The 18216-nt window shown below is 44.7% G+C and overlaps 1 protein-coding gene across 2 annotated transcripts in view; it reads right to left on the bottom strand.

Moving 5' to 3' along the window:
* Positions 1-9339, bottom strand: part of LOC141100083 (glycine N-acyltransferase-like) — a 176057-nt gene extending 166718 nt beyond the window's left edge. The window contains exons 1-2 of one of the 2 annotated variants that reach the window (XM_073588288.1): positions 9188-9336; positions 4947-5025 (exon numbers count right to left, since the gene is read on the bottom strand). In XM_073588288.1, coding sequence (XP_073444389.1) covers positions 4947-5024 — 78 coding nt within the window. In that variant the 5' untranslated portion in view covers position 5025; positions 9188-9336. Of the gene's footprint in view, positions 1-4946; positions 5026-9187 lie in introns of both variants that reach the window. The other variant, XM_073588289.1, reaches the window with a different exon arrangement.
* Between the last annotated feature and the right edge of the window lie 8877 nt (positions 9340-18216).

Here is an 18216-nt window from a genome sequence, read left to right as displayed (position 1 = left end):
GTACATCGGATGAAGAGAGCAGCTGCTAAAAAGCCATTACAAACCAGAAAACAGATATTTGAAGCTGCTGGTGCCTCTGGAGTCCCTCGAACCTCAAGGTGTAGGAGCCTTCAAAGGCTTGCTGTGGTGCATAAACCTACTATTCAGCCACCCCTAAACAGTGCTCACAAGCAGAAACAGTTGCAGTGGGCCCAGACATACATGAAGACTAATTTTCAAATAGTCTTGTTTACTGATGAGTGTTGAGCAACCCTGGATGGTCCAGATGGATGGAGTAGTGGATGGTTGGTGGATGGCGACCATGTCCCAACAATGCTACGACATCAGCAAGGAGGTGGAGGAGTCATGTTTTGGGCCGGAATAATGGGGAAACAGCTGGTAGGGCCCTTTAGGGTTCCTGAAGGTATGAAAATGACCTCTGCAAAGTATATAGAGTTTCTGACTGACATCTTTCTTCCATGGTATAAAAAGCAGAAATGAGCCTTCAGGAGCAAAATCATCTTCATGCATGACAATGCACCATCTCATGCTGCAAAGAAAACCGCTGAGTCATTGGCTACTATGGGCATAAAAGGAGATAAACTCATGGTGTGGCCACCATCTTCCCCTGACTTCAACCCTATAGAGAACCTTTGGAGTATCATCAAGCAAAAGAGCTATGAGGGTGGGAGGCAGTTCACATCAAAACAGCAGCTCTGGGAGGCTTTTCTGACTTCATGCAAAGAAATACAAGCAGAAACTCTCCAAAAACTCACAAGTTCAATGGATGCAAGAACTGTGAAGGTGATATCAAAGATGGGTTCCTATGTAAACATGTAACTTGGCCTGTTAGGATGTTTTGCAGTTAAATAGCTTCTTTGTTCAGTGAATGTGACCTCCTAATGCTGCAAATTCCACAAATGAGCATTTTCAGTTCTTTAAAACATATCAAATGTTTAGAAATTCTACTGTGCCTAATAATTTGGAACAGTGCATTTTGAGTTTTTATTCATTTTGGCGATCGTACTGTTATCATTGGGAGGTTTCTTCAATAAAATTCGATGTATACTCTAACGGGTGTTGACTTTTATTAGATTGACTGTCATTTGCACCGACCATTTAGGAAAATCAGAGAAAAATATCAGCTGTATAATAATTTGGAACATGGTGTAGATAATATAATAGGGACCGACACGTCTTCCACTACACCGAATTCAGCAGATGGACACCCCACCAGGAGTGTTCACATTTCCAAAAATTACTGGCAGACACCACAAAAGTGGCATTAATTTCACCACAGTAGAAATAGTATAATAGGAAGCAACAAGTCTTCCACTACAGCCAATCCAGCAGATGGACACCCAACCAGGAGTGTTGACATTTAAACACATGAGGGCCTTACACCACAGAAATGGCATCAATGTTACCACAGTATAGATAGTATAATAGGGACTGACAGGTCTTCCACTATGCCCAATCCAGCAGATGAACACCCAACCAGGAGTCTTCACATTTTAAAAAATGAGGGCCTGACATCACCGAAGTGTAATAACTGCTACGAGAACAGAAATAGTATAATTGGGACAGATACGTCTTGCACTACAGCTAACCCAAGTGATGTAGACCAACCATGACTGTTCACATTTTCACAAATTTGTGTTAACATCAGCAGCAGCAGCCACAGCAGCACAGAAACCACACTAAAGATATCACAGAGCGCAGTTACGTGACATTAATGCATCACACTAAAAAATGCAATATCACCTAGTCTGTACAGTCTGAGATTGGGGTGCAAAAGTCCTTGGAGATCCATGACTTGTTCATCTTGATGAAAGTTAGGCAGTCCACACTTTCAGGGGACAGCTGGCTGCGCTTATCCGGTGAGAGAACGCTTGCTGCCGGGAACCATAAAACCTGCAAGGCGTGTGAGGCGAGATCAGGCAACTCATCCATTTTGGAAGACCAAAATGTGAAAGGGTCCAAACGCCCCTGATGGTATTGATATTCAGTTCTAGATACTCCTGCACCATCAACTCCATTCGTTCACCACGTGTAAGACTTGGAATTTGTTGTGCTGGTGCAGAAGCTGGTCTACAAAAAAGGGTCAAAGGACTCACAGAAATTGCTTCTTCCACTTACACCACTGCTGCTGCTTCTAATGTTTTGGCGTTGACAAATTGACGTGCCGCAGGTTGGAAGTCTAGAGCTGTGATGCAAACTGTGTGCTACACTGCTGTCTTGTGGAAAAACTCTCTTAAGGTTGTGTAAAAGCGTGTTTTGACACTCCAGCATTCGTGGGTCCCTTTCCAGGGCAGGAAGCATCTGGCAAAATTTGTTTTTTTAATGTGGATCTAACAGAGTGGCAACCCAGTAGTCAGCAGTATTCCTAATCATTACTATACAGTACATGGATCATGTTGCAGATAGTGCAGCAACAAGGCACTCATATGTCGGGCTCTACCATGAGGTCCAAGCACATGCTGTGTTGGTGGCTGGATAACAATGAGGCTCGCATTCTCCGTCTCCTCCGCCAACCATGAACTACAGAAAGGGGAGGATTATCCTCTTCATCTGACTGTTGCTCACCTAACAATACTTCCTCCTCCATTTGTTCCTCAGGTCTTGTACCTTTGATAACAGTTGTCTGTTATCACCAGCCCCCCTTGATCCAGTAATCCACCGTACCTTGGCACCCGCCTGTGTGACAACAGTCTGGAACTTAAAGACATTCCTTCCGCATCCTCCTCTGCTTCCTCCTCTTCTTCTGGGACCACCATCTCCTCCCGCAGGCTATTCAAAGTCTGCTCTAGCATATAGATGACCGGAATAGTGATGCTGATGACGGCTTCGTCAGTGCTAACCATCTTATTAGCCATTTTGAAACTGTGCAGAAGGGTGCAGAGGTCCTTAATCTGTGCCCACACTGCAAACGTCATATGTGCCAAGTTCATACTGCGTTGGCCCAGGCTATACAACATGACATACTGCATTAAGTCTCATTGCTGCTGCCATAGTCACTGCAACATGTGCAGAGTGGAATTCCACATTGTCGGCACATCACATATCAACCTGTTAACTGACATGGACAAAGACATCTGTATCGATGCAAGCTGATGATCTGAGGGGTGCGAATGGTGGACTTGAGCAGACAGCTTTCATGCTTTCTGGAGCAGCTCACCCAGGCCAGGATAATGGTGGAGAAAACGCTGTACCACCAGGTTGAGGACGTGAGCTATACAAGGCACGTGTGTGAGCTTGTCTCGCCATAGGGCCGTCACTAGGTTTGCACCGTTATCGGACACGTCCTTCCCTGGATGCAGGTTCAGCAGAGACAGCCATTGATCAAACTCAGCCTGGAGAGCTGCCCACAACTCTTCAGCTATATGACTGTCATCTCCAAGACATATCAATTTTAATACTGCCTGATGGCGGTGAGCCTTGGCTGCACAGTACAGAGGTGGTGGGAATTCGTTCTGCACTGTTGGAACATGTGTCTCATTAAGGCAGAGGTTGAGGGCACAGGTGGAGGCCCTAGAGGAGATGGAGGAGGAGGCAAAAGCAGTGGAGGAAGTGTTAAATGTAGAGGTTTGTCCTGCAAGCTTTGGGGATTCCAAGACTTGTGGAGCAGCACCTGCCCCCACAGCCACCAGAGTCACCCAATGCCCAGTCAGCGAGATGTAACACCCTTGGCCATGCTTACTCGTCCAAGTGTCTGTGGTGAAATGCACCCTGGCAGATAGAGATTTAGTCAAGAAACAGGTGATGTTGTTTGTAACATGCTGGTGTAGCACAGGCACAGCTTTCTTAGAAAAGTATTGGCGACTGGGCAATTGGTACTGGGGGGACTGCGACGGCCATCAGCTTTCGGAAACCATCTGTATCTACTAGGCAGAAAAGCATTATTTCCGTAGGAACAGAAGAATTTTTTGTGGCCTCTGGATCAGGCCTCTATAACACACTAGATGCTACAAACTATTTTAAAGTCAAGTCATCTACTAGGAACAGAAGAATATGAAATGTGCCCTGCTGGCTTTGTCTGTGGTCCTCAGTAATGGCAAAAAAAATGCTGGAAGGTAAATTTAACAGCTACACTGGACACTAGCTAGCTACACTATCTGACTGATATACAACCGCCTAGCTAACTAGATAAAATCTTGCTGCTAAAAGTGTCAGTGTCAGTAGCAGCCTCTCTGTGCTGATACAGTGTCAAAATGGTGCTAAAACAAGATGTCCGCTATTTATATTGGGAGGGACATGTGATTTTAGCAGCCAGTGGCACAAGCTGTCGTGTCAGGACATTGTGGGTGTTTTCAGCGCCCTGATTGTCTAGCCGCAATGTCCACACAGAAAGTTAGGGGGAAAAAAATGACTCTTTACAAGAATGCCGTGCCTCTGAGCTCTGCAACCCCCCTCCCTCATCAAACAAGTTCCAAATGCTCATGATGCACCACCAGCATCATTGCTAAAGTGCTGAAAATACTTTTGTGGCAACGCAAATATTTTCATATTATGTTACCGATTTTTTCTGATTTTGTAAAATTTTGCTCGTGTTTCCGATCACGAATCCAAATGTGCCACATTCGTGCCGAATTTGTTTGGCTATCGTTTTCCAAACAAATTCTCTCATGTAAAATTAGAAGACCAGGTGCACAGCCATATGCAAGTGTGTCAAAGTAGGGGTGCAAAGCCAGTAGTGAATAAGAGGACGTAGTATTAAGGAAAAAAGACACTACTGCAAAATATGCACTCCTATTCATGGTGTGCATATTTTGCAGTATTGTATTTTTTCCTTAATACAACAAATTCACTCATCACTAGTGCTGATATCTGTAAAGCACTGTGTAAATTAATATAAGCAATAAAAATATATTAAATAAATTATGGCAAAAAAAAATTAAAAGTACAACTGTTAGCTATTGGTTCACATACAAAAAGTAAAACATAAATATCTGTATTTCCCTTCTCACCTTTAAAGACTCTGGAAAGTTTTGAGTCAGTAATTTTCTGATAGAGGCAAGCTTCGAAGAACAAGTCAGGACTAGCATTCTAAAAGTGGGGGAAAAAATTAAATCATTGAAAAATTGCCAAATAACGGCATGTACAAAATGTTCTAAGGGACAGATCACAGAAGGCAATCAAATTATAAGGATCACATGTCCCACAGCGATCTCATGTGTATAGCAGTCACATTTAGGAGATGTGACTGCTCTACCCCGCCTCCGGTGATACACTGACAGGAGGCAATATCTCCCGCAGTGTATCACTGAGTCGCCGTGAGAGTTTACCGGAGTTCATCACTCCGGTGCTTTCACTTACGGCAGTAGCGCTATGTGAGAACTTTCGGTGGTAACGTAAGTGACAGCACCAGAGCCGATCAGCTGATACACTGCGGGGGCGATTATCTCCTGTCAGTGTATTGCCGGTGGCCGGGTAGAGCAGTCACATCTCCCGATGTGACAATGGCCGGAACCTGGTGGCGGCTCTGATGCGAGACGAGCTCACACACGTACAATGCCTGGCCCATGTGCTTAAACTCGTAGTTCAGCGGTTTCTCGAAACCTACCCGGAGCTGCTGGAACTGCTTGTCAAAGTACGCCACCTGTGTGCCCATTTAAGAAAGTCAGCTCCAGTTTCTGCCACCCTCGCTGTACTTCAGCAACATTTGCTGCTTCTGGCTCACCGACTGTTGTCTGATGTCCCCACGCGTTGGAACTCTACACTGTAGGTGTTGGAAAGGATTTTTGAGCAGAAGAGGGCAATTGTTGACTACCAGCATCAACAAGGCCATCAGTATTCAGTTCAGACTCCACACTTAAGACCTCAGGAGTGGACATGGATGTCAGACATATGTACCATCCTCCAAAACTTTGAGGACTCCACATAGATGGTGAGCGGCGATGATGCCATAATTAGCATCACCATCCTGCTTCTCTGTGTTCTGAAAAGCTCTCGGCTCACAATCAAATTGCAGTAGTAGTCTGTACTACATCTGGGCAATAAAAATGAAAAAAGCATATACAGAATGGGAGAAATAGGGCTAAGCAACAGCACTTGGGTATACTAATAGATCACAGACTGAATATGAGTCAACAGTGTGATGCAGCAGCAAAAAAGGCAAATGCAATTCTAGGATGTATTAACAGAATCATACAGTCTAGATCACGTGAAGTCATTATTGCCCTCTACTCCTCTTTGGTCAGAACTCATCTGGAATACTGTGTCCAGTTCTGGGAGCGACATTTTAAAAAAGACATCAACAAACTGGAGCAAGTTCAGAAAAGAGCGACCAGAATGGTCACTGGTCTGCAAATCCTGTCTTATGAGGAAAGGTTGCAGGATTTGGGAATGTTTAGCTTGCAAAAGAGAAGACTGAGAGGAGACTTAATAGCTGTCTACAAATATCTCAAGTAGATATAAAGAATGGTTAGCACTCGACTAGGAAGTTGAATATACGGTGCTAGTGAAAAGGAGTTTCTGGTCCCGTAAATATGAAGTCAATATCGAATCACAGCACACGTAAATTATGCATAAGTGAGCTTTTTTATTTTATTGACGATGATGAAGCGACAGCTGACGTTTCGGCCTAACAACGGCCTTTATCACATAGTCGCCCTTTTGAAGTAGAGTTTCGGTAGTCACCGTTTAATAGTTTATCACTGCTAGGCAATATTTCAGAAAAATGCGGATTGTCCAATGTGGCCAATAGTCCAGGAGCCAGAGGAGCAGAAATCCTGATGGTATGGCACCGCCTGCATTCCCTACTGCGCCACCAATGATTCTTTGCCATACCATCAGGATTTCTGCTCCTCTGGCTCCTGGACGATTGGCCACATTGGACAATCCGCATTTTTCTGAAATATTGCCTAGCAGTGATGAACTATTAAACGATGACTACCGAAATTCTACTTCAAAAGGGCGACTATGTGATAAAGGCCATTGTTAGGCCGAAACGTCAGCTGTCGCTTCATCACCGTCAATAAAATAAAAAAGCTCACTAAAGCATAATTTACGTGTGCAGTGATTCTATATTGACTACAAATATCTCAAGGGCTGTCACATTGTAGAAGGATCATCTTTATTCTCATTTGCACCAGGGAAGACTAGAAGCAATGGAATGAAACTGGATGGGAGGAGACACAGATTGGATATTAGAAAAAAACTTTTTGACAGTTAGAGTGATCAATGAGTGGAACAGGCTGCCACGAGAAGTGGTGAGTTCTCCTTCAATAAAAGTCTTCAAACAGAGGCTGGACAGACATCTGTCTGGGATGATTTAGCGAATCCTGCTTTGAGCAAGGGGTTGGACCAGATGGCCCAGGAGGTCCCTTCCAACTCTACCATTCTATGATTCTATGATTCCAGCCAATTTTGCGTTCAAAAAGTCAAACGGCGCTTCTTCCCTTCCGAGCTCTGCCATGCGCCGAAACAGTGGTTCCCCCCCGCATATCAGGTATCAGCGTACTCAGGACAAATTGCACAATAACTTTTGCAGTCCAATTTCTCCTGTTACCCTTGGTAAAATGAAAAAAATTGGACCTGAAGTAATTTTTTAGTGAAAAAAAGTTCAATGTTCATTTTTTTTAAACATTCAAAAAAATCCTGTGAAGCACCTGAGGGGTTAATAAACTTCTTGAATGTGGTTTTGAGCACCTTGAGGGGTGCAGTTTTTAGAATGGTGTCACTTTTGGGTATTTTCTGTCATATAGACCCCTCAAAGTGACTTCAAATGTGATGTGGTCCGTAAAAATAAAATGGTGTTGTAAAAATGAGAAATCGCTGGTCAACTTTTAACCCTTATAACTTCAAAAAAAATTTTGGTTCCAAAATTGTGCTGATGTAAAGTAAACATGTGGGAAATGTTACTTATTAAGATTTTTGTGTGCCATATCTCTGTGATTTAAGGGCATAAAAATTCAAAGTTGGAAAATTGCAAAATTTTCAAAATTTTTTCCAAATTTCTGTTTTTTTTTTGCAAATAAACACAAGTTATATGAATGAAATTTTACCATTAACATGAACTACAATATGTCATGAGAAAACATTATCAGAATCACTGGGATCCATAGAAGCGTTCCAGAGTTATTACCTCATAAAGGGACAGTGGTCAGAAATGTAAAAATTGGCCCGGTCATTAACGTGCAAATCACCCTCGGGGATAAAGGGGTTAGGGGTGCAAAAATTGAAAATTGCAATATTTTTGCCAAATTTCCACTTTTTTTCATAAGTAAACGCAAGTTATATCGAAGAAATTTTACCATTAACATGAAGTACAATATATCACAAAAAAAATTCTCAGAATCAGTTGAAGTGTTCCATTTCTATAACCTCATAAAGTGACAGTGGTCAGAATTGTAAAAATTGGCTTGGTCAGTAATTACCAAATTGGTTCTGTCACTAAGGGGTTAATCAGCCCAAAACTGCAGTTACACAAACAGATCTCTGACCAATCATACCCATCTTACAGATTATAAAATTGGTCCGTGTTAAGGGCATGTCACACTAAGAGATATCGCTAGCAATATCGCTATAACTAGTGACGTTATAGCGATATTGCTAGCGATATCTCTGTGTCTGATACTTACCAGCGACCCGCTCCCCCGCTGGTTATCGCTGATCGCGCGAGAACGTTCAGGACTGTTTCTCGTCGTCAGCTTCCTGTGGCGCTTCCTGCTGTGAGGACGAGCGACGCGTGGACGCGGGCGGGAGGACGCAGGATCGCCTGGTGTGACAGGTAAGTAGCGACCCCCGTCCCCAGCGATGTCGCTGGTGAGATCTGCCTATGTGGCAGCTCACTAGCGACCACTTAGCGATGTACCAGCGATCCTGACCTCGTCATATCGCTGGTCGGGATCGCTGGTACATCGCTAAGTGTGACAGTACCTTTAGCCATTCACACCAACAAATACTGAAAATCACAGATAGTACAGTATAGAGGAGAGATCATGCAAAACGATGTACACAATACACTATAGGGAACACATTATAGAGAACAGCATATTTGTGATAATACAGAGGTCAGATCATACAGGATCCATAGTACAATACAGAGGATAAACACACAAATATGGAATACTTTGTGTATATGTGTCTATATATACCAGAAGCTAGAGAACAGTTCATACAAGATGCATGTATAGGGCATTACAGAGCATAGATATTAGGGCAGGTTATAAGGTACAGAGGGCATAATGTACAGTGGGTAAATCACCTGCTTCAGATCTGGTCCCGTGTATAATGTAGAAGTGAGAAGGTATCTTGTGTCGTACCTGGACTACCGTAATTATCCACTGACGATTGCTCTTTAATATCAATCTAAGAAATAGCAAACTTGATCTGGAAACTAAATCCATTAGGTGAGGCTCCGTGAGAGGAATTGGGTGCATTCCAAGTACAACAAGATATAACCTTTCCACAGGAGAGCTGATAACTAGTAGACTGTGGACTTGACTGCTGGGGGCCTCTCGTTCACCAGTCTGATGTTTTGAGAAGAGGTGCTGTCATATACAAAATGAGCTCAGTCGTTAGGATTTTATTGTAAGGGATTTAGCTTTGTAAACTAGGCAAATATGGTAGTTAGCCAGAATATAGACGTAAATCTAATTTATACGATGTCAATTTATTGCACAGACATTGCTGGGTCTCCAAAATGACAGATGCTCTTGATATCTTATTTCTCCTTTAATACCGGGAGGCACGGTGGCTCAGTGGATGGCACTGCAGCCTTGCAGCGGTTGGGGTCCTGGGTTCAACTCCCACCAAGGACAACATCTGCAAGGAGTTTGTATGTTCTCCCCATGTTTGCATGGGTTTTCTCTCGTTTCCTCCCACACTCCAAAAACATACTGATAGGGAATCTAGATTGTGAGCCCCATTGGGGACTGTTCAGGGGTGGACACAGACTGTAGTGGGCCCGTGTGCAAGAAATTTTTCAGGGCCCCCCCCTACTAGCAGCATATCCAGCAGACTTCCGCACCAATCCGGCAAGCCCCATTCATTCTCTATCGGGCTTGTGGCCGGCCACGGCAAGTGCAGTTGTGCTAAATCCGCATTACATGGTGCCACTAAAATATACCGCGGATATGCTGCGTTTTTTAGAGCAGGAAAATCTACACAATGTCAATTTTTGCTGCAGATTTTCCCACCGTAAATGTACTGTATATTTAATATTGAGGCTATGCAGGGCTGGATATAATATCTGTAGGGTGCTGCTGGGCTGTATTTATTATTTGCCAGTTGCAGCCTCCAAATAACATATATAGCCCACTAGCCCAGCATTGCCTCTAGCTGTTAATATATACAGCCCAGCACAGCCTCCAAATAAAATATGGTATACAGCCGAGCATAGCCTTCAGTTAATATATACAGCCCAGCACAGCCTTCAGGTGATATATACAGCCCAGCACAGACTCCAGTTAATATATACATTACAGCAACAGCCTTCAGGTAATATATACAGCGCCCAGCACAGACTCCAGGAAATATATAATACAGCCCAGCAAAGCCTCCAGTTAATATATACAGTTCAGCATAGCTTTAAGGTAATAGATACAGTCCAGCATAGCCTTCAGGTAATATATACAGCCCAGCATAGCCTCTATATAATATATATAGCCCAAGACAGCCTCTGGGTAATATATATAGGCACTCCTGTTTCCCTTTGCTTCATAATGCTCTCCCCCAAATGCAGTCTACTTTTGGCATAGTGCTTCTCGCCCTATGTGGCACCCCCCAGTTTATGCTGCTTCTCCCCATGTGGCCCCCCCAGTTCATGCTGCTTCTCCCCCTATTGTGGGTCACCTGATTCAGGTTTCTTCTCCCCCCATGAGCCGCCCCATTCATGAGCAGCCAAGCATCTCCCCCAGGGCCCCCCGTTCATGAGTAGCCATGCTTCTCCCCAGGCCAGGCCCCCCCATTCATGAGCAGCCATGCTTCTCCCCAGGGGCCCCCCCATTCATGAGCAGCCAAGGCCATGCTTCTCCCCAGGCCAGGGCCCCCCCATTCATGAGCAGCCAGGCCATGCTTCTTCCAAGGCCAGGGGCCCCCCATTCATGATCAGCCAGGCCATCATGCTTCAGTTCTCCCCCAGGACGGAGTCCCCAAAAATCATGCCTGCCATGCTTCAGTTTTCTCCCCCACCCAAGGAGCCCCCCAAAATCATGCCTGCCTCCTCGGTCCCAGTCCCTCAGTCCTGCTCAGCTCCAGTACTCTTACATTGTGCAGGCAGGGCAGGCCAGAGTCCAGACCAAGAGGATCCATTCCACACTGTGTCCACTCCACTCTCCAGTCACAGTGTCTGCACTCCGCATATTCCTCCTGACTGAGCTGCTGCTATTGCCAGGGGCACGGCCACACAGACTCAGACAGACACGTGATGTCACACACTGACCTGCGGCTGAACTGCAGCCACCGTCTGGCCGGCACCACAGGGCAGGCAGTGTGAGTGACAGTCAGACAGTCTGTCTACCCTCCTCTCCTCCCCCATAACACTGACGCTGCTGGCTGATCTCTGATGATCTCTCACCTCAGCCCTCAGGGCTGGCTCCTCTGCACTGGGCCGCGCTGGCACGCAGCTTCAGGAGGAGTCAGACCCCTCCCGTAGCCTCCTGCAGGGGGGCTACTCTCCTCTCCTCCTTGCTGGCTCTGCGGCGCTCGCGCTCCACAAGTCCACATAGCTAATTTGCATGAATAATTAGCCATGCGGTGCTGGAGGCTGGAGGGGCCCCCTCTCCCCCGGGGCCCCCGTGCAATGTCCCCCTGGGACAGTGATGATAATGTGTGCAAACTGTAAAGCGCTGCGGAATAGGTTAGCGCTATATAAAAATAAAGATTATTATTAATACCCTATGGATGCAAGGTAGGTTAGGCAGCAATGAAATCAAATTTTACATCTAATAAGCAATCAGTATAGATGATTCAAAGAGAATATGGTGGAGAAGCGGAGGGTTAGGGGGACCTTTGGTAGTTAGCATTAATAGCCATAAATGCACAGCACAAGATGGCATAGACATAGAAGCTTTGCTCACACCATTTGTATCAAATGTCTGCTGTAAGATACAGCATGCACCCAGCTGCTACAGTCAAATCACATATACAGTATGTCCTATTCACCTTTGCCTGGCTGGTATGCCTCTGTATCTACCATATATTTTATGTACATCATGTATTATGATTTATATTTTAGAAAAATAGTGGCTATAAATGCAGCTTGTACATAGTTACATACTGTAGTTGCTTAAGTCCATCAAAGTTCAACCTTTCTCCACCAATGAGCCTCAAACTGACAGGCATAATGCAACTAATACAAAGATATTAAAGTGTTTTATATATGGAAGAGCATTTCCCCTGGAAGAATTACAATAATTATCAAAACGCTAAAAAAAATGCCTTTGACACCCTGTATAGTATAACGTTCATGAACCCGCAGCCTTGGGACACTACAGATGTACCACCATAAGCTCTATGTGGGGGCTTACCTGTGTAACTGTAAGGAGGTAGCGGAGGACCTCAGTGCTCCTTCTCTCCTTCCCATGTGGCTCCCATGTGCATTCTATGTAAAAATATGTTATACACTACTATGTACTACTGTTGTACTGGATTACATTGTTCTATGGTGTGAGTCCCCTTTAATTGCTAATGTGTCCCTTGTAGTAACTGCTGTATGCATGCCAGATAGAGACAGTTAATAGCTAAAAGTGGTCTGGATTAGGAGCTCAGAAAAAGGCGGCAGGAAGATGCTGCTGTAGCAGAAGCCCAGGGACGTTGGCCCTGGGCAGGTGTATAGGAGCAGCCGGGACATTGCCAGATCTCAGAAAGGAACAGAATCCGCTGTCCCGGACTAAGGACTTAAGGACCACAACACGGCCCCAGGCCCCCAGGACTTCAGAAGGGCCCCCGCTGAAGGGACTAAAAGCGTCCAGATTCCAGCGAGTGGATTGCTGCTTGATTTCGGCTACTGTGGCTATGGTGCGTACAACCATGGATAGTGTCAGGGAGAGAGCAGGAAGCCAGTGTTGTACCCCTTTCTATGTCCCCACTGTTTAGTTCATTCCCTTTTTCACCGCAGCTGTGATTCTGGACTTTAATTGCCTGGACTACCGTGGCTGCGGAACGAAAAGGTACCGTATATACTCATGTATAAGATTAGATTTTCAGCACATTTTTTTGTGCTGAAAACGCCCCCTTCGGCTTATACACGAGTCATTGTCCCAGGGGGTTGGCGGGGGGGAGCGGCAGGATCCGCCGGCTGTCACATCATACTCACCCACTCCTTGCACGATCGCTGAAAGTCCTCCCTGCATTTCTCTGTTATCCTGGCGAGGCAGCTTCTTCCTGTGTTCAGCGGTCACGTGGTACCACTCATTAAAGTCATGCATATGCATTCATCTCCACTCCCATAGGCGTGGAGCGCATATTCATTACTTTAACCCCTTAATCCCATGTGACGTACTATCCCGTCCATGTGCCCTGGGACTTAATTCCCAGGGACGGGATAGTACGTCACAGCGATCAGCGGCGCCCACATGGTGAGCGCCGCCGATCGTGGCCGGGTGTCAGCTAATTATCATAGCTGACACCGGCACAATGTGTCAGGGGCAGTCACGGACCGCTCCCGACACGTTAACCCCTTGCACACCGCGATCAAACACGATCGCGGTGTACCGGGGATTAAAGGGAAGCATCGGCAGGGAGGGGGCTCCCTCTGTGCTTCCCTGAGCCCCCACCGCAGCGCAATGTGCAGCGCTGCTGCGGGGGTCTCTTTCTCTACAGGTCCCCGGATCCAAGATGGCGACGGGGACCTTCGGGGGACTGTAGGGAGCTGACTTCCTCAGTGCCTGCAAAGCGCAGGCATGAGGAAGTCTGCGTCTATGCCTGTGACAGATCAGTGATCTGTCACAGGACAATGATGTCCCCCCTGGGACAACCTAATAAAGCTAAAAAAAAAGTGTAAAAATAATTTTTAAAAAATCGCTAAATAAATTAGAAAAAAAAAAAATATTCCCCAATAAATTCATTTTTTGGAAATAAAAAAAGAAAAAACAATAGAAGTACACATATTTGGTATCGCCGCGTCCATAACGACACGCCCTATAAAACTGTCCCATTAGTTAACCCCTTTAGCGAACCCCTTAAAAAGTAAAAAACAAAGCAAAAAATAATGATTTATTATCAGACCACCGAATAAAAAGTGCAATAACGCGTGATCAAAAAGACGCATATAAATATCCATGGTACCGTTGAAAACGTCATCTTGTCCCGCAAAAAACAAGCCATCATACAGTGTCATCAGCGAAAAAATAAAAAAGTTATAGCTCGCAGAATAAAGTGGTGCAAAAATAATTATTTTTTATATAAAATAGTTTTCATTGCATAAAACCGCCAAAACATAAAAAAAGACATAAATGAGGTATCGCTGTGACCATACTGACCCGAAGAATAAAAGCGCTTTATCAATTTACCGCACATGGAATGGTGTAAACGCACCCCCCCAAAAGAAATTCATGAAACGCTGGTTTTTGTTCATTCTGCGTCCCAAAAATCGGAATAAAAAGCGATCAAAAAATGTCACGTGCCCGAAAATGATACCAATAAAAACGTCAACTCGTCCCGCAAAAAATAAGATTTCACATGACTCAGTGGGTCAAAATATGGAAAAATTATTTATTTCCATTTTCCCATTAGGGTTAGGGTTAGGGCTAGGGCTAGAGTTAGGGCTAGGGTTAGGGTTAGGGCTAGAGTTAGGGCTGAGATTAGGGTTAGGGCTGTGTTGGGGTTAGGGTTGGAGTTAAAATTGGGGGTTTCCACTGTTTGGGCACATCAGGTGCTCTCCAAATGCAACATGGCATCGGATCTCAATTCCAGCCAATTCTGCGTTGAAAAAGTCAAATGGTGCCCCTTCCCTTCCAAGCTCTGCCATGAGCCCAGTGTTTTACCCCCACATATAGGGTATCAGCCTACTCAGGACAAATTGCAAAACAACTCTTTGGGTCCAATTTCTCTTGTTACCCTTAGGAAAATAAAAAATTGGGGGCAAAAATATCATTTTTGTGGAAAAAAATGATTTTTTTATTTTCACGCCCGGGAGTTATAAACTTCTGTGAATCACTTGGGGGTTCAAAGTGCTCACCACACATCTAGATCAGTTCCGTGGGGGGTCTAGTTTCCAAAATGGGGTCACTTGTGGGGAGCTTCATTAGTTTAGGTACATCAGGGGCTCTCCAAACGCACATGACACCCACAGACTATTCCATCAAAGTCTGCATTCCAAAACGTCACTACTTCCCTTCCTAGCCCCGACGTGTGCCCATACAGTAGTTTTCTCCCACATATGAGGTATCAGCGTACTCAGGACAAATTGGACAACAACTTTTGGCATCCAATTTCTCCTGTTACCCTTGGGAAAATAAAAAAATTGGGGACTAATTGATCTTGTTTGTGGAAAAAATACGATTTTTTTATTTTCATGCTCGGGCATTATAAACTTCTGTGAAGCCCTTGGGGGTTCAAAGTGCTCACCACACATCTAGATAAGTTCCGTAAGGGGTCTAGTTTCCAAAATGGGGTCACTGGTGGGGGGTTTCCACTGTTTAGGTACATCAGGGGCTCTCCAAAAGCAACATGACACCCGCAGACCATTCCATCAAACTCTGCATTCCAAAACGTCACTACTTCCCTTCCGAGCCCCGACGTGTGCCCATACAGTAGTTTTCTCCCACATATGAGGTATCAGCGTACTCAGGACAAATTGGACAACAACTTTTGGGGTCTAATTTCTCCTGTTACCCTTGGGAAAATAAAGAAATTGGGGACTAATTGATGATGCTTGTGGAAAAAATGCGATTTTTTTATTTTCATGCCCGGGCATTATAAACTTCTGTGAAGCCCTTGGGGGTTCAAAGTGCTCACCACACATCTAGATAAGTTCCTTAGGGGGTTTAGTTTCCAAAATGCGGTCACTTGTGGGGGGTTTCCACTGTTTAGGTACATCAGGGGCTCTCCAAAAGCAACATGACACCCGCAGACCATTCCATCAAAGTCTGCATTCCAAAACGTCACCACTTCCCTTCCAAGCCCTGACGTGTGCCCATACAGTAGTTTTCTCCCACATATGAGGTATCAGCGTACTCAGGACAAATTGGACAACAACTTTTGTGGTCCAATTTCTCCTGGTACCCTTGGGAAAATAAAAAAATTGGTGACTAAAAGATCATGTTTGTGGAAAAAATACGATTTTTTTACTTTCACGCCCAGGCATTATAAACTTATGTGAAGCACTGGGGGGTTCAAAGTTATCACCACACATCTAGATAAGTTCCTTGGGGGGTCTAGTTTCCAAAATGGTGTCATTTGTGGGGGGTTTTCACTGTTTTGGTACATCAGGGGCTTTCCAAACGCGACATGGTGTCCGATCTCAATTCCAGCCAAAAACGTCAAATGGCGCTGCTTCCCTTCCGAGCTCTGCCATGTGCCCAAATAGTGGCTTACCCCCACATGTGGGGTATCAGAGTACTCAGGACAAATTGCACAATAACTTTTAGGGTCCTGTTACCCTTGGAAAAATAAGAATTGAGGGTGAAAAGATCATTTTTGTGGAAAAAATATGATTTTTCAATTGTACGGCTGTATGTTATAAACTTCTGTGAAGCCCTTGGGGGTTCAAAGTTCTCATCACACATCTAGATAAGTTCCTTGGGGGGTCTAGTTTCCAAAATGTTTTTATTTGTGGGGGGTTTTCACTGTTTTGGTACATCAGGGGCTCTCCAAACGCGACATGGCGTTCGATCTGAATTCCAGCCAATTTTGCATTGAAAAAGTCAAACGGCGCTCCTTCCCTTCTGAGCTCTGCCATGCGCTGAAACAGTGGTTCCCCCCACATATCAGGTATCAGCGTACTCAGAACAAATTGCGCAATAACTTTTGCAGTCCAATTTCTCCTGTTACCCTTGGTAAAATAAAAAAAATTGAACCTGAACTATTTTTTTTGTGAAAAAAAGTTAAATGTTCATTTTTTTTAAATATTCAAAAAATTCCTGTGACGCACCTAAAGGGTTAATAAACTTCTTGAATGTGGTTTTGAGCACCTTGAGGGGTGCAGTTTTTAGAATGGTGTCACTTTTGGGTATTTTCTATCACATAGACCCCGCAAAGTGGCTTCAAATGTGATGTGGTCCGTAAAAATAAAATGGTGTTGCAAAAATGAGAAATCGCTGGTCAATTTTAACCCTCATAACTTCCTAACAAAAAAGAAATTTTGGTTCCAAAATTGTGCTGATGTAAAGTAAACATGTGGGAAATGTTACTTATCAAGTTTTTTGTGTGCTGTATCTCTGTGATTTAAGGGCATAAAAATTCAAAGTTGGAAAATTGCGAAATTTTCAAAATTTTCGTCAAATTTCCGTTTTTTTCACAAATAAATGCAAGTTATTTGAATTAAATTTTACCACTAACATGAAGTACAATATGTTATGAGAAAACAATGTCAGAATCACCAGGATCCATGGAAGCGTTTCAGAGTTATTACCTCATAAAGGGACAGTGGTCAGAATTGTAAAAATTGGCCCGGTCATGAACGTGCAAACCACCCTTGGGGCTTAAGGGGTTAATGAACGGTACCATGTGACCGCTAACCACAGAAAGAAGCTGTCTCGCTGGGACAACAGAGAGATGCAAGGAGGACTTGCTGCGACCGCACCAGGAGTAGGTGAGTATGATGGGGGAGGACGGGAGGAGCTGAGCCGAGCCATGCATACAACAGGAGGAGGATGGAGGAGCCATGCATACAACAGGGGGAGGACTGAGTAGCCATGCATACAACAGGTGGAGGATGGAGTAGCCATGCATACAACAGGTGGAGGACGGAGGAGCCGTGCATACAACAGGTGGAGGATGGAGGAGCTGTGCATACATCATGAGGAGGATGGTGGAGCCATGCATACAACAGTGGGAGGACAGAGGAGCCCTGCAAACAGCAGGGGGAGGACGGAGGAGCCGTGAAAACAATAAAAGGAGGACAGAGGAGCCATGCATATAACAGGGGGAGGACGGAGGAGCTGTGCATACAACAGGGGGAGGATGGAGGAGCCATGCATACAACAGGGGGAGACACACATACCAGGACAGGGATGAGGGGACAATGCATACCCGGCTTATACTCAAGTCAATAAGCTTACCCAGTTTTCCGTGGCAAAATTAGGTGCTTATACTCAGGTCGGCTTACACTTGAGTATACAGTATATGGTA

The sequence above is a fragment of the Dendrobates tinctorius genome, unplaced genomic scaffold (assembly GCF_039654945.1).
Source record: "Dendrobates tinctorius isolate UK_male_01 unplaced genomic scaffold, ASM3965494v1 ptg000103l, whole genome shotgun sequence".
Classification (NCBI taxonomy): Eukaryota; Metazoa; Chordata; class Amphibia; order Anura; family Dendrobatidae; genus Dendrobates; species Dendrobates tinctorius.
This window is presented reverse-complemented; position numbering and strand designations above follow the sequence as displayed.